Here is a 19,378-nt window from a genome sequence, read left to right on the forward strand (position 1 = left end):
CAAACAAATATATTCATTCATACTAAAAAGGTAGTTTACTCATTTAAAAATATTAGATTAAAAATATATTATTAAATTGTTAGACTAAAAATGGACTAATAACTAATACCGACAAAAAATAATAAATTTTTTCAACTCTTGAAATTTTTTTTTGAATATAACATTTTTTTATGAATAATATATTATCAATTAATATATTTATTATTATTAAATATAATATATATAAATCTAAATTAATATTAATAAATTAAAATTCTTATCTCTTTGTTTAATAATTAATAAGAATATAGTGATAGAAAACCGTATTGGTAGAAATCTAAATTAATAATATATTTACTCATAACTAACATGTATACATGAATGACATTTGTGTGGAAACAAATCATTTTGATAAATATATATGCTATGCAAAAATGTGTCTGAAAACTTTGAAAGACACCAAAAAGAAATTTTGACTAAAATGGCGCATATTCGGCCGACATCTTTTTCCCCAGATCCCATATGACCACATTCCCTTCATCTCTCTTCTTCCCTCCTTTCCTAGCAACTATTAGTTCTCTCTTCTCGGTTGATGACCTCTCATTTTCTCTATTTGCCATCTTTTCTCCTACAAAGTTTTTACTCTGATTTTGGTGTGTCTATGCTTATATCTTTATATATATATTTTTGAAACTCATGTTGTTTTAGCTGGTTCAATCTGTGGACTATACTTGTGCGTGAGGAAATGTTAAATTGATGATTTTGAACACGAACCATACATGCTATAAACGACCACCTAATTTAATTTGTTTAAAATATCTAGTCTTACTGTTTTACAGTTTTACCATATTACAATTTTAGAAGATTAATATACTCTTTTAATTTTATTATGACAATTTTAATATACTCATTTGTTTAAAATAATTTCATCTATTTATACAATTTTTAATAAAATTATTTCGTGTTTATCTTTCATAAATTACCTAAGAATTCGACAACTAACATGAATTTGTGTCTATTTTTCGTGATAAAATAACCAATGTTGGATATGTGTCTATTTTTCGACAATTAAGTGTGTGTTTGGATTACGGTTTGCAAACTGAGGTTTGTATAAAATTGATTTTGTAGAATTGATTTTGATCAAAAGTGAGTTAGTATTAACGTGCTTTATGTTTGGTAATTCTTATTCAAAATGGATTATAGTAAACTAAATATTGTTTGGATTACATTATTCAAAATCACTTTTAGATAAATAATTACAAAAAAGACATGAATTTAAATAATTATTTTATGTTATCTTATAATTTTATTTTAAATATTTAAATAAATTTTAATATTTTTTTTAGTACTCTCAATATTTTTTAGTACTCTAATAGGATTAATAGAATTATAATACAAAGTAAAAAAAATATTCCATACAAAAAAGAAATAACAATAACAGTCAAAAAAATTCATATAAAAAAACAGAAATTTTATAAAAAATAATAATATACATAAGAAAGTACGAGAAAAAAGTACTATAAAAAAAATAAATATATGAATAATGAAGGACATAATTGGTATATAGAACCTAAAGTTTAATCCAACGTGAAAAGGTGAACGGAAAAGCTAGAATTTTTAGCTTTTGGTAAACCTAGGTTGAAGGCAGAAATCACTTCTGCGTTTACAGCATAAAAATATTGCCAAACATAAAGATGAAGCTTTCAAGAAACTCAAACGAGCTTCTCTCTTCTCCAACGCAAATCCAAACACACCCTAAGTGGTTTGTGACTCGACTCACATTAAATAATGCTATGAAAGAATAATTTAAAAATATTTTATGTAACTTAATAAATATAATTTCATAGGTGTAATATATATAATTACATATTTATTACCTTTAATGTTATAAGTTATTCTGAATAATTATTAAATACAAACAAAAGGCAAAAAAAAATAACAGTGAGATCGAATGGTGAACATAAATGCCAAGAATGTGAAGCAAACAGCATTAGACTTGCCAATGATTGAAAGAGCGTTATTGAACGCTAGAGCAAAACTTGGTGCATCAATTGTTGTTGAATCCTTTGGTATAACTTTAATTTCTATTAGCGTCTGAATCTTTTATGGTTAAAAATAATTATTTACTCATATATATATATATATATATATATGAAAATATAATCTTAAATAAATATAATAAATCATAAATAATTTATTATTTAATTTTCAAAAATTTAAAATTTTACCGAACTAATGGTGGTGGTAGTGGTGAAGTGAAGTGTTAGAGGAATTGAAATTGGTTAGAGTTGGATGAGAGAAGGTTAAAATTAAAAAAAAAAAGAAATTAATTAAATGTTGACTGGTACAAATTTGACGGTAAGAGTAAAATTAAATCAATCTTTCTCTGAAATAAAGTGTATTGGTATCACAACCACATATCGGTCACTGAAAACCAAGACAATGCTATGCAGGAGTAACTTTTGTGGAAAAGGCTTTTAATCTCTGAAGTTGGGTGGCAAATTTTTATCAGTAAAATATTCCTTCCTGACCTCTTCTGCAGAGCAAAATCTTACCTGCGAAAGTGGATTTAACCAAAAGAAAATAAAGATAGGGAAGCATTTAGACTTGATATCTAACACCAAACACTGCGGAAAATAGTAAAAGAGAGTCATCATCTTACATACAATATAATTAAGTAAAATTATAACAGATCTCCTCTTTCTTATAATCATAAATAGAAAGTTAACATAACATGGCTAATGCTCACCAGAGAAGCATAGGACTTTAATAAGGGTTTGGCTATCTGCCAAATTGGCTTAAACACAAAAGGAGCATCCACGAATAGTACTTCACCCAATCTCTTGGGATAGTAATAATAGAATACATCAAACTGCAGAAAGTGAAGGAAATGCATTAGGTTTTTGGAATGCTCCTTTAGTACAATTTCTTACAAGTGAGGCACTTGCATTCATAAAACACAAATTACACAATGGTAATACGTATTTATCAATCAAAAACTAGTAAGAAAAAATAAATATACCAAGAATGTCAAATATTTAAGATCAGCATTTTCTGTTCCAAAACCTCTGAGATCAACTATTGCAACCATCTGCTCCTTCCCGGTTGGAAGCTTACTCAATGCCTTCTCAACCAAGAAAACACACAATCTTTCATCATCTTTGGGGTCCTGTGCCTAATGATATAATCAGAGGTAAGGTACATCCACTAACAAATAAATGCAATGCAATAAAAGAATGTACTATGGTAAATCCAACATAGTAGACATTCATGGGTCTTGCTTGTGCAAATTGAAATTAAATTGGACATAATTGCGACCATAAATTCATGGCAATTTAGGCAATCTTGTACTCAAATTTAAGAGTTATTATGCAGAACATTGCGGCACTTGGAAGCAATGGACGGACAAGGTAGAACAGAGGGAACACAACTATGAGCTAAACATGTAGGCAAGTTCTTAACAAATCAAAGAACCAAGGGCAAATGAAAATCATACAAAATAAGCTTACAAAAATTGAAGAACCTAGCTATTCAGTAGAGCAAAGCAATTTGCACTTGCATCCGAGTAGCCATGCTTATTTTCCTCTTATTGTATATATAATTAGAAGCAACACAGGCAAACATAAATCAAAATAAAAGATTTCTATTACTGCAACTTCCAGACTTACTTCAGGAAAATGTTTTGAAGCAACCACCATAAGTACAGGTCTACCATAGATATCTAGAAAGTCATGTACATATGCCTTTCCAGTTTGAGCAACATCTTTAACTGCCTCTTCGGTAAGCTCCGCCACATTAAAGTCTTTACGCCATTTCTTATAGAGCATAAGGAAAGCACAAATCATGTAAAATTTTCAAGCAAGGGCTGTTCACTTGGTTTTGTAGTTGGTACATGGGAAGGTAGAAAACTTGGAATGAAAATCAAATTATGCTTGCTTGCTTAGTTTAGCAAATGATCCATAACAGTTGAGTACAAAATGCACTCAAAATTCACCAACATTTCCACATTTCCATATTCCAATTAGTAAATGTCACTATCCCTATCATGTTTGCAAAAATTTATTGATGATGTATATAAGTAGGGAAAGGATACAATGGCTTTAGTCAACTTCTTAACAGCTTCGTTAACAGAGAACTTGCGGTCTTTAAGGAACCATAGTATCATGTCTTCATCATCCCTTCCATTTTTTCCTACAGGGAGGCTATAGTGTTCTTTCTCAAGCTTCTCCTTCACTGCCACAACTAACTACAAAATTCTCAACAGACACAACCTATAAGTGTGCCTTTAATGAAATTAGTAGCATTCAATTAATCAATTCTAATATTATCTAAGGTGTGGTCAATTTCAAGAACCCTAAGATAGAAAGGAATGGGAAATTGGAGGAAACAAAAAGAAAAAGAAGAGTACCTTGCGAGACTCATTAGGATCCAAATCGAGTGGAAAGTTAGAGCTGCGAACAGTGAGATTGGAGAAACGATGAGGATTGGTTGTTACAGGAAGCTTTGATCTAGCGACGGAATAAGGAAGGTGAAGAGTCATGGCTGGGCAAACTCGTAGCAGCAACATTCTGAATTTTTTTTTCCTAGGCGGTATAGTTTATTGTGGAAAAGGTGATTTTGGCTGGGAAGTTAGTTAGGATGAAGCTAATAGCAAGAGAGTCGAATTGTGTGGCTGACCAGCTTGCCAGACATGGAGGATGGAGCCCTTGGAGTTGAATGGCTTATTGGCTGCAACCTCCTCAAGACCTGAACCTATCTTGCAGCTGTTGGAGTTTGACCAAGGTTTTGAAAACCGGACTGGTCATCAAACCGCTTAAGTCACTGATTTTTGGTTTTTTGATCCAACCGGTTCAACCGTAATTCAACTGGAATAACTGTTTTATGATAAAATAATAAATAAAATATAAATAAACACATTAGAACATATTATAGTCTAATATAAACTTTAAAATGTTATCCAAATTTAAAGCACTACATGAAACGCCATCAACCAAAGTCATAACTTCTCCGGTTATAAGTTTAAAACAAAGCCTATTGTTACTTTAGCTAAGAGAACTCTGGATCGGACAAAAAATAACGTGTTTACTTCTCCAGTTATAAGTTTAAGAGCTTTGTGATATAATAAGAGTATTAAGCACCAACTTATGGCAAAATGTACTATCAAGGATACATATACTCATGTTTTGCGTTTTTGTTGCCACTTTATTTGGCTAATCAAGTTCAGTTTTAAAGTATGAAATCCCAAAGGTTCTAAAAGTTGATTTCTTAACCAATAAATCAAATTGCATAGTATCACAAAGTTAAATTTTATGTTAAAACATGAGGCTTGTTGGTATTAAGCATAAAGTGAAATTAACAACATTCAAACTTTACACACAATTACTTTCAAGTTGACATATAGTGGTTAATCACATATCATTTCAGTTTTTCCCTGTATTCAACAGTATTAACACAGACGGAAATGATAATCACTTGGTTTCTGAGAGCTAAAACAGTATTACTAAAATGTCAGTAAGACAATATTATACGAGTTCATTCCAATACACAAATTGTTACATTTTGTGATTAAATTACAAGTATTCCTTTAGGAGGCATTTGTTTTGTTTTTTGGTTTATAACTAGTTCACAGAAACTAACAGTACTTTAAATAACAAAAAATCAACACATATCAAGAACATGCCAAAGTTTTCAACCTAATTTTAACAAGCTCAGCACAATGATTAACAACAGAAAAAAAAAAAAGCACTGAATGAGGCAATGAGCACAAAATTTATCACCAAAAAACTTTAACAAAATTTAACAACAGCAAAAAAAAAACAATTTATCAGTATCAATTTATCATCAATCGACAATCAGTAAGCCATTAACTGAGTTAATTGTTACCTAGATTATTTATTTATTTTTTTATTTTTTTATTTATTTATTTTTTTTTTTTTGAAAAGAATGAAAAATCCCTTAAAAAAATATTTGTTGAGTTATAACTCCTTATATACTATGTACTCCTTATGTACTCCCACTATATAAAAAAATACAAATAAAAAAATAATCTAGGTAACAGAATGAAAAATCCCTTAAAAAAATATTTGTTGAGTTATAACTCCTTATATACTATGTACTCCTTATGTACTCCCACTATATAAAAAAATACAAATAAAAAAATAATCTAGGTAACATTAATCAACCCAGAACAAGCAACAAGAAGCTAGTAAGCCTATACCAGAGCTAAAATTTATCATCAAGCAGTGAGCAAAGCCAATCAACCAAGAAAAAGCACCGAGAACTGACTGAGCATCCGAGGCATTACCTTCGGCGAGGGGCAGTGACCAGAGATTTGAAGAGAGCGACGGACGACGGGAAGCTGGCGACGGTCGACGGGGAGCTGGCGGCGAACACGACGGACGGACGACGGACGGACGACGGCGGAGCAGAACCTGGAGACGCTGGCGTTGGGCGAACGGGAGGGCCTTCGAGCACGGCGAACCAGGAGGAATGGCGAACGACCACGACGAAGCAGGCGGCGATGGTGAGACCAACGGCGGAGCGATGGAGGCTAGGATTTTCAAGGAAGAACGGGAAAGAACTTTGAAAGAAGACCAGGGTTTTCAAGGAAGAATGGCACTGAAAGCTTGGAAGGGGAGAGAGAGAGAGTGGTTTCTCAATATCAAAACAGTGTGTTTAGAGTACACTGGCCGGGTCCCGATTAACTCTTCTTGGACCAATCAATACTTCCAATATTAAATATTAGTTTTGAAAATAAAATACCTATTATAGAGTAAACTATGCTGCACTTACACGGACACGGACACTGGACACGACACGACATGACACGGGACATATTGACACGCAAATTTTAAAATTTGATAAGACACAAGAACACGCATACACATAAAATATAAAATATTTAATAGATAAATTATAATGATATTTTGATATTTTATTCAAATAGTTTGAATTGAATTAGATTTACAATTTTATAAATTAAAAAAATTAAATATATATAACAAATCTCAACATCAAATTTTAAATAACCAATAATAAAATAATAAGTCTCGACAAAAATAAAATTAAATAAATAAATCTTATTTTAAATATAAAATATTTAATAAATAATATAATACATAAATAATATAAAAATATGTAATAAATAAAATATATTATAAGTATAATAATAAAATAATAAATGATGTGATTTGGATTAGATTAAATTGATTTTATAAAATAGATTTAAAATTCGATCTAATTTATGTAATTTGCAAAAATATAATCCAATTAAATCTAAATTAGTACAATTTAGATTGATTTTTAATTTAAATTAAATTAGATTTGATTTAAATTGGTTTAGATTTAAACATCTCTACTACTACGTGGGACTAAAATCTCTGCTCTTTATACAATTAAAATATTATTGCTTAATAGATTTGTTGATATTTGAATAATGACTTATGTATTGGTATATATTGATATTTATGACTTATATAATACTTTAGTGGTGATTTTAAACAAGCTTCAAATTAGAATAATCCGTTTAAACGTTAAAAAAACATAAAAGATCAGGCCTGTTTTCATGTCTATTTTTTATTATGAGTATTGAATTGTAGTTGTTAGTACAATTGATGCTAAAGTTATTTACAGATTAATTTATACACACAAAAAAATGATCTAACTAACTCCAGAAGTATATAAATTTAGAGTAAATAGCAACTCTAAAAAAAGAAATTTTAAAATGTGTGATTAAAAAGTCAAAAATAAATTATTTCACTTTGAAAAACATAAAATAAATTTTTAAATTATCGAGGACAGTAATTTAAAAAATTATGCGGTGATTTAAATATATAATACCTTTAAAAATATTAAAATAATTTAAAATCATGATTTATTAGTAAAATGTAAAATAATTTAAAATATATAATAATATATAATTTAAAATTGAATAATATTAATTATAAAAATTTATTAATTATAGAAATTATGTATATAAATTTATGAATATTACATGATAAACAAAAAATGTTTTTATTATTATAATATAAATTATATGTATTTATTTAATAAAAATGTAAATTGATAAATATATATAACTATAATATGTTATTTAATATATGCACTTAATAGTTTTTTATACGGTAAATATTAAGATAAAAAAGATAAGAACCCTGAAAAGAATAAATAAACATTACTTATCTTATTAAATAGAAAATTTTGGCTATTTTTATTTTTGGCATCTACTCAAATAAAGATGCTAAAAATATTATCTTATGAAAATTTTTTTGTTAAAAATATATTTTATTTATTTAGCCATACTTTTAAAAAAAATAATACTTTTATAACACATCAAATTCAAACCAAAAAATTCATAATCTAATGGTAAGAGAAAAATATCTTCATATAAAGACAATTATAAAATCTTTCATTATACTATCTACCTTTGTTCTTGGTTCCCAAACTTTTGCGGGAAAGGAATATGGATTCTACTCTAATGAAATAACCTATTAAAAGCTGAAAAGGAAGTTCGACCATACTTAAAATGAAATTAGTCTGTTCTTCTAATAATATACTTCACTTAATAAAAGTGTTTTTCTAAAATAGTTAACTAGGTATTTGACTAAAGGGCTAAAAGAAATAGATGAATAAATGTGATGAATAATATTCAAAGTAACATCATCGTTGACGCAACCTCGTTTGTGCCAAAAAAGATCAAGAGAAAAATTTGTAGTCCTTAGCTTGCATAATGATCTCCCTCATTGCGCCAATCGAGCCTAAAACCATCAATAATACTCCAAATACGATGCAAAACTAAACACCATGAAAAAAAATTTAGTCATATATATAGTATAATCGTAAATTTTGTGAGATTTTAATCCATGCACTCTTAGTACGTATAAAATAGTACTACACTTATATTTGATTTTTTATTAGTTATCAAGAGCACTATATATTTATTAGATGTCATATTATGCAATATATGGAAATTCAACTATATAGAACTATGAGAAGAATTTTTAAAAATACATACCCAATTTGCACACCAGGATCCGCTAAATCTCTTTGGTTTATAGACTACTAGCCATATTATGCAAGGGAGCTGCGAAAGTTCATTAAATTGAATACCATCAGAGTTTGTTTGTAGGTTACAAAATAATAAATAAATAAAATGAGATTAATTTGATTTCCTTACGAAGTATGTGGTTGGAGCGAAGACAAGTCCTCCTAAGAAGCTAAGGAGCCCACCAAAAAACGGAAATATAATTGCAACTAGCATAGTAAGTGCTGCATGTGAACAAAATTTTCAACGGTGCTATTAGATTCTACTCCCGTATTCATTGAAAAAGAACAACTATATATATATACATATATATATATAGACATAGTAGGGAAAATATTATGAAGAACACTCACCAACATAAATATTGCGGGAAATGAAACGAAGGTACCAGGTTGGCCTGAAATTCATTCTCCGCACCATGATTGATTCCATCATGTCAAACACCGGAACAGCAAACACCTAACAACATGAGAACTTCTTAGTGCTCTCGGGAACTCTTGCATTCATTTATTAGTTAAATGATAAGTCATTAATAAATATTTATAACAAAATTACTTTCACCGTATGTAGCATAAATTAATTAGAGAAGATAAATCCTCTTAAAAATAACTGAATATTATATATTCAGATAATAAATTATGATAATGATGTAATACATCTATGTTTTTACAGTGAAAGGATACAATGAACCCTTTCCGCTATATATAAGTAAACTCTTAAAAAATACTATAAATACATAAAAAAATAGCCATCAAATTAATTATTAAACTAAAATATATATTAAAATATAAAATATATAAAAATAATTTAAATAATATATGTATTTATAAAAAAAATCCAAAATATTAATTCATCTTTTTAATTATCAAGTTTTGAATTTTTTTATTTTTTATGTTTTTAAAAATTAACATATAATTTGAAGTTTTTACTCTTTTAATTATTAGGAGAATAAGTAGGAAGATGAATTATGATTTTTAATTATTATTTTTTGTAAAAATATATATCAACTAATTTAGTGACTAATTTTTAGTGTACAAATAAACTTTTTAAACAGAAATTTGATAGCTAGTTAGTGACTTATATTCATTTAAGTTTGTGTGTAAACAAAAATTATAAAACTAAAAGATACATGAAGCCCAATATGGAACCCTAAAATAGCAAATAAATTAACACAGCTTTAGTGTAAAGTGAAGTGTACCTGATAACTTCCGGTGACATGAATAACCACAAACATATTGGCAACGGCGGTGAGCCAATGGGGTTTATCGAGGGACATGAGGATGTTATCAGTAACAGAGTTTCCAAAAGCCCAGTAGCCAAAGATTGCAACAGGGAAGTAACACAAACCCACAACAATGTAAGCAGCAATCATTCCCTTCCACATGGCCTTCTTTGAAGGCTTCTCTGGCGTCGAAGGAACTGTTGCTTGGATCTCAAGTAACACATTGTGTGCAGCATACCCAAATGCTATGGTCCCCAAACCGGTGAAGAAGTCGAAAACGTTCCCTGTCGTAGTTGAAGATCTTCCATCATATTTCACATCTGGTAAGGCACCTTTATGAGCCGAACTTGTCCATGCAATCGTTGAGTAGCTGCAATTTTCAAACATGTAACTAATCAAGTTCTTAACTAATATAATTAATTACCAGACTAATATTATCTTAGCATACAATATATATAAGCAAAACAGAAATTACCAGATGGACATGACGGCTGCAGAAATAGATACACCAATGATGGAATTGAAACTGGGGAGATGCGAGAGGAAAAACTGAAGGCTTGCAAAGATCATAATGAAGTAAGTGGTCCTAATTGGCTTACAGTCTTTGCAAAGAATCTGATGGGCCTTCTTCAAGGAATTTCCACCAGTAATCATGTAAATTATATCTGTGCCAATATCCACTATGAGTGTTTGAGGCACCACAATCCATAAACCTAGTTTCTCTCCGAAGGCATATTGCCCTAATTCATGGTACCTATCAAACCTCTTCCCAGACTCAGCCTCGTGCATCTCAATCATCTGCCATGCCGTGTATAACGTGCATATCCACGAAAGCACCAAAACCGTGATGCCAGGACCCCTAAGAGAAGAATATTTTTATACAAAAAGATATAAAGTTAAATCTTTAATATATTTATTAAAGAAAATTATAAATTTTAATTAGTAGTAATGTTCAGGTGTGTTTTTAGGATACACTATAGCTGAATCTTATATTAAAAAAGAAAACCTCAATTAGAAAAATAAAGTTAATTGATGAGGGAGATGGATGAAAGGAATAAGCAAACCATCCAAGTTGAGACATGGCATAGGGAAATCCAAGTACTCCAGCACCAACCAAAGCAGTGACATTGTGAAAAGCACTGTACCACCACTTTCCATTCCTGGACCTCGTCACTGCGAGCCAATTATTGATATCTTTATTATTATCTTCCATCTTCTCTTTTGTGTTCAATCAAGAGAACTTCAACCAACTGCATGTGTTCAGCAGTAACACTATTTTTATATTGATATTCTGTTGACAAAAGATAACAAAAGATTAAAAAAAACGTCTTTCCTTTTATAATATAAGATTTTGTAAATCTTTTTTGTTTTTGTTTTAATTTAAGTAATTCTTTATTTATTCATCTTTATATTTATTATCTAAAACTTAAAACTTAAAAAGATTCAAACATCACTCTGATTTTTTTGTCCAGTTAAAATTCCAATGACACTTATCTTTTATTAATATCTTTTTTAAGGACTTGTTTGAGTAAGTTTTTAAAAAAAAAATTTTTAAGTTATCTTTTTTCAAAAAATCTTATCGAAAAATAAAAATAATTTTATATTTGAATAACTCATACAAAAAATTTTTTTATACTCATTTGTTTAAAATAATTTCATCTATTTATACAATTTTTAATAAAATTATTTTGTGTGTGTTTATATTTCATAAATTACCTAAAAATTCGACAATTGACATGAATTTGTGTCTATTTTTCGTGATAAAATAACCAGTGTTAGATATGTGCACAATCTCTAAGTGGTTTGTGACCCGACTCACATTAAATAATGCTATGAAAGAATAATTTAAAATTATTTTATTTAACTTAATAAATATAATTTCATAGGTGTAATATATATAATTACATATTTATAACCTTTAATATTATAAGTTATTCTGAGTAATTATTAAATACACACAAAAGGCAAAAAAAAAAAAAAACAGTGAAATCGAATTTTGTTGTATGTTAATTAATTTGAAATTGGGTGCACGCAGGCTGTTGATTTATTGAAAAAATGGTGTACATAAATGCCAAAAATTTGGAGAAGCAAACAGCATTAGACTTGCCAATGATTGAAAGAGGTCATTGAATGCTAGAGCAAAACTTGGTGCATCAGTTGTTGTTGAATCCTTTGACTACATATGTTTGATTATAAGAATAATTGTTAATTGTTACTGGGAATATGATTCTGCATATTCATATAAAATTTCAACTCTTAGTATGAAGTCCTTTTTATTTTGAGTTAATCAGAACCGTTACTGTGTATAGTTGTATACCAGGTAAAATCACGTGCTTTGTTTTGTATAGTCAACTTAGAATATATAATTTATTCACAAATCTCAAGGTCCTCAAACCAATAAACTTTACATAATACATAAAAAACGAAGGTTAAAGATTGCCACTTATTTTAACAGCGCGATTCAAGGGTTGAGTTCACATCTGTTCAGTTCCAAGATCTTGTGTTAAGATCCTCGGTTCTGAAAAGAAAATCAAGCTAAGGAAGGTTATCAAACATGGCAAATATTAGTGAGTTGTATGGTGCTGCTTCGTTAGGAGAAACAGACACTATCTACAAAGTTATTCAGCAGAATCCACGCATTTTGGAAGTGGTTGATGCAGTACCATTTGTCAACACTCCTCTGCACACTGCTGCATATGCAGGCAAAGTCGCTTAAATCTCTAATTTTACTATTTAAATCATTTTATAATTTAGTTTAGAGTTTATTTCCAAAGTTAGAAATGATACTCGAACTCGTGACCTCTAAGTGAGTATGAAAAAACTATGTCATTTGAGTTATATCTCGTTGGTTGGTTTAGTTGAGAGTTTAGACGTTTAATATATACTCTTAATTTTGTGTAAAGCATTATTTTTACTATCTTTTACAGGACATCTAGAATTTTCCATAGAGATTATGAGATTGAAGCCTTCATTTAGTTGGAAGCTAAACGAGCAAGGTTTTAGTCCAATCCACCTTGCATTACAAAACAATCAACACAATCTGGTGCGTCGCCTTGTAGAAATCAACAAAGATCTTGTTCGAGTGAAAGGAAGAGAAGGCGTCACTCCTTTGCATTTTCTATGTCAATCTGGTGATGATGATGGAAATATCACACTTTTAATTGACTTGCTTGAAGCATGCCCTGATTCTATTGAAGATGTGAATATGGAAAAATGAGACTGCACTCCATATTTCGCTCATAAATGGAAACTTGAGAGCCTTTCGAATATTGGTGGGTTGGCTGAGGAGCATTGTCCATGAGGATGCTTTTTCTTTAGAGCGCTCTATTTTGAACTGGAAGGATTCAGATGGCAACACTATTTTGCACATTGCAACAATCAATGATAACAAACAGGTACACTCTTATAAGGTGAAAACTCAAGTGCAGTCGACTTCACATGAATTTGATACCTGAGAGCCGTTGAATGATTTGACTGATTTGACTAAATTTTCATCTAACGACTCTCAGGTATTAACTTCACGTGAAGTCGACTGCAGCTGAGTTTCCACCCTCATATATATATCACGGTAATGATAAAAAGACAAAAAAAAAAAAAACAAAGTCAAAATTTAACGTATTTAGCTTTTTATTTTAGCATTAATAAAATGTTAAATACCACAAATTTTAATTGTTTTTAGCTAATTTTTTTATCAAATATTTATATATATATATTAAAAACTCCAGTGCAATGATATGTTCTCTATTCCTTTCCTCTCAAGTTTATAGGTCAAAGTAACTGTCCATTTCTACTTTTAAAGATAATTTCATCTATTTTTTTTTTTCATAAATCACTTAAAAATCCGATAACTACCTATGAGTTTTTGTCTATTTTTTTTAATAAAACAATCAATATTGGAAATGTACACAATTTCACAATAGTTTGTGACTTTACTCACATTAAATCAAGGGTAGAGTATAATTTTAGTTCCTAACATAAGTTCTAATTTTGTTCTTTAAAATTTTTTTTTATCTCAAATATCTTAATTGATTATATTTTAATTTTAATATTAAAATCAAAATTTTCTTTTAAAAAAATATTCTTTTTGTCCATTATAATTTCTTTTCGATAACAAAAAAAATCGTAATTATAATAATTATAACCATGAAAAGAGAATAATCATAGAGAAGAAAACGTTTTAATTTTGATTAGATAACAAAAATAAAACAACATAAATCTTTGGAACTAAAATAAAACATTTTAAACATTAGAAAATTTAACCGAAATATTATTGACTAAAATAATACTTTACCGTCTCATCGAATTTAGTTGTTAATTAATTTTTTTTTTTGGTGTCTAGTTGTTAATTAATTTGAAATTGAGTGCACGCAGGCAGTTGATTTATTGATAAAAAGAGTGAACATAAATGCCAAAAATTTGAAGAATGAAACAGCATTAGACTTAGCTGAAGCTCTTGCTTTATCAACCATTACAGAAACATTATTGGAAGCTGAAGCAAAACGTGGTGTATCGGTTAATGATGATTCCAACCGTGAAGACAAACTAAAATTTAACTCACTTCTGTCACTTTTTTTATACAAACGGATCGCGTTAGAATGCAAATAAGTGAACAACAACGCAACGCTGTCATGGTAGTTGCTACTCTCGTGGTGACCGCAATTTATCAAACCGTTCTAAGTCCTCCAGGTGGACTCACTCAAGGTGGTAGTGACAATAGTCCAAATAGTGATAATCTTGTAAACGCTACTTCATCCCTCAATTCTACTGCAGTAGGAAAATCTGTCTTGTCAAGCAGTGTTTTCAGTAGTATTACAACATTGAACATTCTCATCCTTTCCCTAGGGATTGGCATGATTTCTGGGTTGATGCCAACTACAAGATTATCCATTCTTGTATCAATCCCACTTGGGATGTTTCTTGTAAGTTATGCAGTATCTGCAACATTCATATCGCCGTCACAGAGTAGGGCAAAGATTTGGTTTTGATTGGATGGATTGAAGTCTATGTAATCAAGGCGCTTGCTGTGGTGTTCTTCTTGTACTCTCTTTCTTTTGGTTTCCTATGTCTGTGAATGACCTCCTGTTTTGGGCATTCATGTGATATGCCTATTTAGACTGGTTTTAGGTGTTCTTTAAGATGTTGTTGAATTAAATACTAGTTTCTGAAATTACATTTGGATTGTATTTTAGTTTTTAAAATTTTGATTTATTTAATTTGGTCTTTTAATTTAATATTCATCACTGGTACTTTATTTTTAAAGTAAAGTATTGTTTTTGTCCCCAATGTTTGAGGTAAGTCCTATTTGTGTTAAATCGTCGTATTTGTATCCTTAACGTTTATAAAAGTGATTCAATGTTATCCTACTATCAATTATTCTAACAAATCATATTATATTTTTCAATTATTCTCACTTGGATGTATTCATTATCAATTAAGTCTCATTTGGATGTGTTCGATTTAATATTATACCCACTATTTGTGTTTAGATTCAATTATGTCCCTAAAAAAGTGAATTATGTAAATGTTATAGGAATTAGTTTCAACATTTGATGAGCTATTTTTCGGAGTAGATTATCGATTCTATCCCAGACATTTGTATTCTAACTTCAAGAGGTGATTTTTAAAACTCAAACTAAAGCGCTCATAATGTGTAATGGACGGCAGGATAACATTGAATCACTTTTACAAATGTTAGGGATACAAATAAGACGATTTAAACGTTAGGGACACAAATAAGATTTACCCCAAACGTTGGGGACAAAAACGATACTTTACTCTTATTTTTATCACAAAATTGTTAAATTTAAAATCCTGAACCATGAAATGTGTACTTAGATGGAGTAAGGTTACTTTACTAGACTTTCTAATTGCTGTTTAAGTGACAATTAAAATTTTTTTACTTCAATTTATTTTCTACAAAACATTTAAAATCATAATTTAAATTTCATTTAAGAGTTTTAAATGCTTCTTATGGAACAAATTGGGGTAAAAAAAATTTAATGATCATGTCACGGAATGGATCTTCTGATATTTTTTTTTCTTTAATCATTTGGTAAGATGTGATCTCTCACTATATACTTTTTAAGTGGGATAAAAAAAAAAACATGTGAAAAAATAGTGAATGATAAAAAATCACACTTTAGCAAATAATTGAAGACAAAATAGAGAGGATCCACTCCTATCACATAACTGTCATCAGTCTATCTCAACATGTCATTAATAGTTCTGTGACGAAAATAGAATTAAGAACTAATGTGAACCACATGTGACAAATTCAGAGACAAAATTAAATAAATTAAAACTTTGAATATCAATTTAAATATTAGCTCATTATATATTTATATATAAATATATGTAGTGTCCAACTCATTTTAATATGTATTTTATATTTATCAGATATTTTATATAAATGACTGATTTGGTAATTATTTTTTATTATAATAATTGTTACTAGCAGTTTTATAATATGTGACACAATTATTTTTTAAACGTATTACATCATTTATAATATTTGGATACTATTAATTTTTACTTCAAATTATCCCCAATAATGATATCATTTTAAAAAGAGTTAAATCTCAAAGTGGTCCTTGAACTTGCACTCGACACTCAAAGTGGTCCTTAACCTTGCACTGGCCTCAATATTATCCCCGAATTTAACACAAGTGTTTCACGGTCGTCCCTGAAGCATTTTTCGGGGAATATTACTTAACGGCGCACTGACGTGTATGGAGAGGGGCCACGTTGGATAGGTAACGGTTATCTGATGTGGCAGTTATCTTTATTTAACTCAATTTAGTCCCTGAAATCATTTATAACCCTAATCCCCAATTTATCACGAGAAACCAGACTGTTTCTTCTTCTCTGCTCTCCTTCGTCTTCCCCAGCACCGTTGAGCTTGAGTTGAGTGGAGTGGGTCATGATGGGTGGAGGCAGCAACCATGTTAGTAGCTCCAGTAACCGACGTTTAGAGAGAAGCTGTGGGAGGAGAACCACCAGAAGTAGTCAGGAACGAGTTTCAGATAGGTGTGGGTGTGGTAGCCGACCCGTCCTGAAGTGGTCAGGAACAGAGGCGAATCCAGGGAGACCATTTTATGGTTGTCCTAACTACAATGTAAGTGATTTTTATTAATGAATATACCTAGCGTCGTTGCTTATTAAATTTGTAACATTTCTTCTCCATGGGCATGAAATGTGGTTGCAGAGTGTTGGTAAGAGGTGGTGTGGTCTCTTTATGTGGGCTGACAAATTGGCTGATGAAGAAGAAGAAAGTGACAGAGGTAATTATGGCTTTGAAATGGAGGAGTGGAGAATGAAATTTGCTTGGAAACTTGGAAAGTTGGAGTGTGAAGTTAAGGCTCTAAAACTAGCATTTTGTTTGTTGTTGGTTGTTGTTACAGTAATTATAATTGTTGTTTGTGTAGTATGGAAGCAGTGATTTCTAGTTGAATATTGTGTAAAACAAAAGTTGTAATTACTGTACCTTATGATGAAGAAATGAATAGATTTGTGTAATTCTATTTTAAGTAGCTAAGGAAGTGTAATAGAATTTGAAACATTCAACAATAACATTTCCACATGGTTAACTATTTTCCAAAGTTGTCTGTGTCAAACTAGACACGATCAAAAGACAACATAGAGTATTTAACTACCATAATCCAAAACACATACACGATCAAAAGACAACATAGAGTATTTAACTACCATGGAAATCAGAAACCATAAAGTTCGATGTTTAAAAGCAAAATATCTTAACAGAAAAATAGCAAAGTGTTCATTTGTTGAATTTTCTTGGTGGTTTGAACCCCGGAGTTGGAACAAAACTCATGGCGTTACGCAACCTTGAAGCTGTAGCTGCTGATGCACCAACCATTGGATCGATAGAAGCACTTGTCGGAGGTGGAGTATTTGAAATTGGAACAGTGGCTGGTGGAGAAGTATTTGAAACAGTTGGAGGAGGAGCACGGGTTGCTGCTGGAGGAATCGAAGCTGTTGCAGGTGGTGGAGGTTGTCTTCTTTTTTGAGGGAGCTTTGGTGGCCTTGCCTGGGGCTGATTTACCTGGTGGGATGCTTCATTTTCATTTTCTGACACCATTGGTTGACTCATGCCAACCTCAATCTCAGTAGCATTGCCCTCATTTGGGACTTCAGGTGCAGCAGGGAGAGGTTGTTGCTGATTTCCTGTATTAGCTTCACTAGCAGCAGCAGCTGCCACAGCTGCAGCCTCGTCGTCAGCCTTCTTCTTAGCACAATTTCTCTTGTCGTGACCCTTGCCACCACAATGACGGCATGAACCCTCTTTATATACCCTATTCATCTTGGTGATCTTCTGCTTCTTGTCTCCAACCGGGCCTTCATCAACTCCCTTTCTTCTTTTCTTCTTGGGTACCCCTGGCATCTTCTTAAATTTGGGTGCTTGTGGTCTATTGTGAAGAGACTTCTCCCATAGTTTCTGGCCAGGAATAGGATTGATATGGAATGCATAGGTGTCATTGTATGCATCCATTGTCAACCATCTATGACAGAAGTCTTCGAGCTACCTGCCTGCCCTAGCCATTGCAGCACAAGCATAGACACAGGGCATCCCTATTTCAAATCAATTATATGCATCCAAGTTACTAAGTAATCAACTCCAATTCCAGTATGCAATCCACATAAATTAAGAAAAACAATTACAATATCAGAATAATTATTGGAAGGGTAATGACAGTTAAAGTAATACCACTTAGTTGCCAAAGTCCACAGGTGCATATTGCCTTTCCCAAGTCCACTACCATGTTTGTCGGCCACCCATGTACCTCGAATTGTTCATAGTCCGCATCTCCGGACCACATTGGCAGCCAATTCTTTGAAGCATTCCTGATCTTTTCCAAGCGGCTACGTTGAACAGGGGGGTAGTAACCCAACATGGTTCTTGAATTTCATTTTGTTTCGGGCTATTGTCCTCATGATATACATTCTAACTTCCTCGAGTAGTGTGATAATTGGTTTAGCCCTTGCTTCCTTGATTCTTACATTGAATACTTCGCAAGCATTGTTACATATGTTGTCACATTTTGATTGGGTAGGGAAGAAGGCCCGACTCCATGCATCTCTTTGCCATTTGGCAAGGTACTCCCAGGCTTCCTTCTTAA

At 30.9% G+C, this 19,378-nt stretch overlaps 2 protein-coding genes across 2 annotated transcripts; both read right to left on the reverse strand.

Annotated features, from left to right (window-relative positions):
- Positions 1–2,230: 2,230 nt before the first annotated feature.
- LOC107612336 (Sec14p-like phosphatidylinositol transfer family protein) lies at positions 2,231–6,687 on the reverse strand. The gene is made up of 7 exons (XM_088496065.1): positions 6,284–6,687; positions 4,388–4,853; positions 4,073–4,225; positions 3,648–3,794; positions 3,002–3,154; positions 2,729–2,851; positions 2,231–2,534 (listed from the first exon to the last, which is right to left on the reverse strand). The coding sequence occupies exons 2-7, from the start codon at positions 4,544–4,546 to the stop codon at positions 2,457–2,459; spliced, it is 813 nt and encodes a 270-aa protein (XP_088352191.1). The 5' UTR covers positions 4,547–4,853; positions 6,284–6,687; the 3' UTR covers positions 2,231–2,456.
- Positions 6,688–8,359: 1,672 nt separating this feature from the next.
- Positions 8,360–11,537, reverse strand: LOC107612335 (lysine histidine transporter 1-like). Its single transcript, XM_016314090.3, has 7 exons — positions 11,309–11,537; positions 10,720–11,103; positions 10,221–10,614; positions 9,376–9,481; positions 9,155–9,246; positions 8,993–9,061; positions 8,360–8,772 (listed from the first exon to the last, which is right to left on the reverse strand). The coding sequence occupies exons 1-7, from the start codon at positions 11,455–11,457 to the stop codon at positions 8,674–8,676; spliced, it is 1,293 nt and encodes a 430-aa protein (XP_016169576.1). The 5' UTR covers positions 11,458–11,537; the 3' UTR covers positions 8,360–8,673.
- Between the last annotated feature and the right edge of the window lie 7,841 nt (positions 11,538–19,378).

Source organism: Arachis ipaensis, chromosome B8 (assembly GCF_059453495.1).
Source record: "Arachis ipaensis isolate K30076 ecotype BB chromosome B8, ASM5945349v1, whole genome shotgun sequence".
NCBI lineage: Eukaryota > Viridiplantae > Streptophyta > Magnoliopsida > Fabales > Fabaceae > Arachis > Arachis ipaensis.

Bases quoted from the DNA above. Each gene is read 5' to 3' on its own strand.
- LOC107612335 (XM_016314090.3), bottom strand. From the start codon at position 11,457: ATGGAAGATAATAATAAAGATATCAATAATTGGCTCGCAGTGACGAGG. The intron at 10,615-10,719 runs GTAATTTCTGTT...TGAAAATTGCAG, and splicing joins GCAGCCGTCATGTCCATCTG to CTACTCAACGATTGCATGGA. The intron at 9,062-9,154 runs GTAAGGAAATCA...GAACTTTCGCAG, and splicing joins TCGCTCCAACCACATACTTC to CTCCCTTGCATAATATGGCT.
- LOC107612336 (XM_088496065.1), bottom strand. From the start codon at position 4,546: ATGTTGCTGCTACGAGTTTGCCCAGCCATGACTCTTCACCTTCCTTAT. The intron at 3,155-3,647 runs GTAAGTCTGGAA...TTATATCATTAG, and splicing joins CTTCAAAACATTTTCCTGAA to GCACAGGACCCCAAAGATGA. The intron at 2,852-3,001 runs GTATATTTATTT...CACTTTCTGCAG, and splicing joins TTAAATATTTGACATTCTTG to TTTGATGTATTCTATTATTA.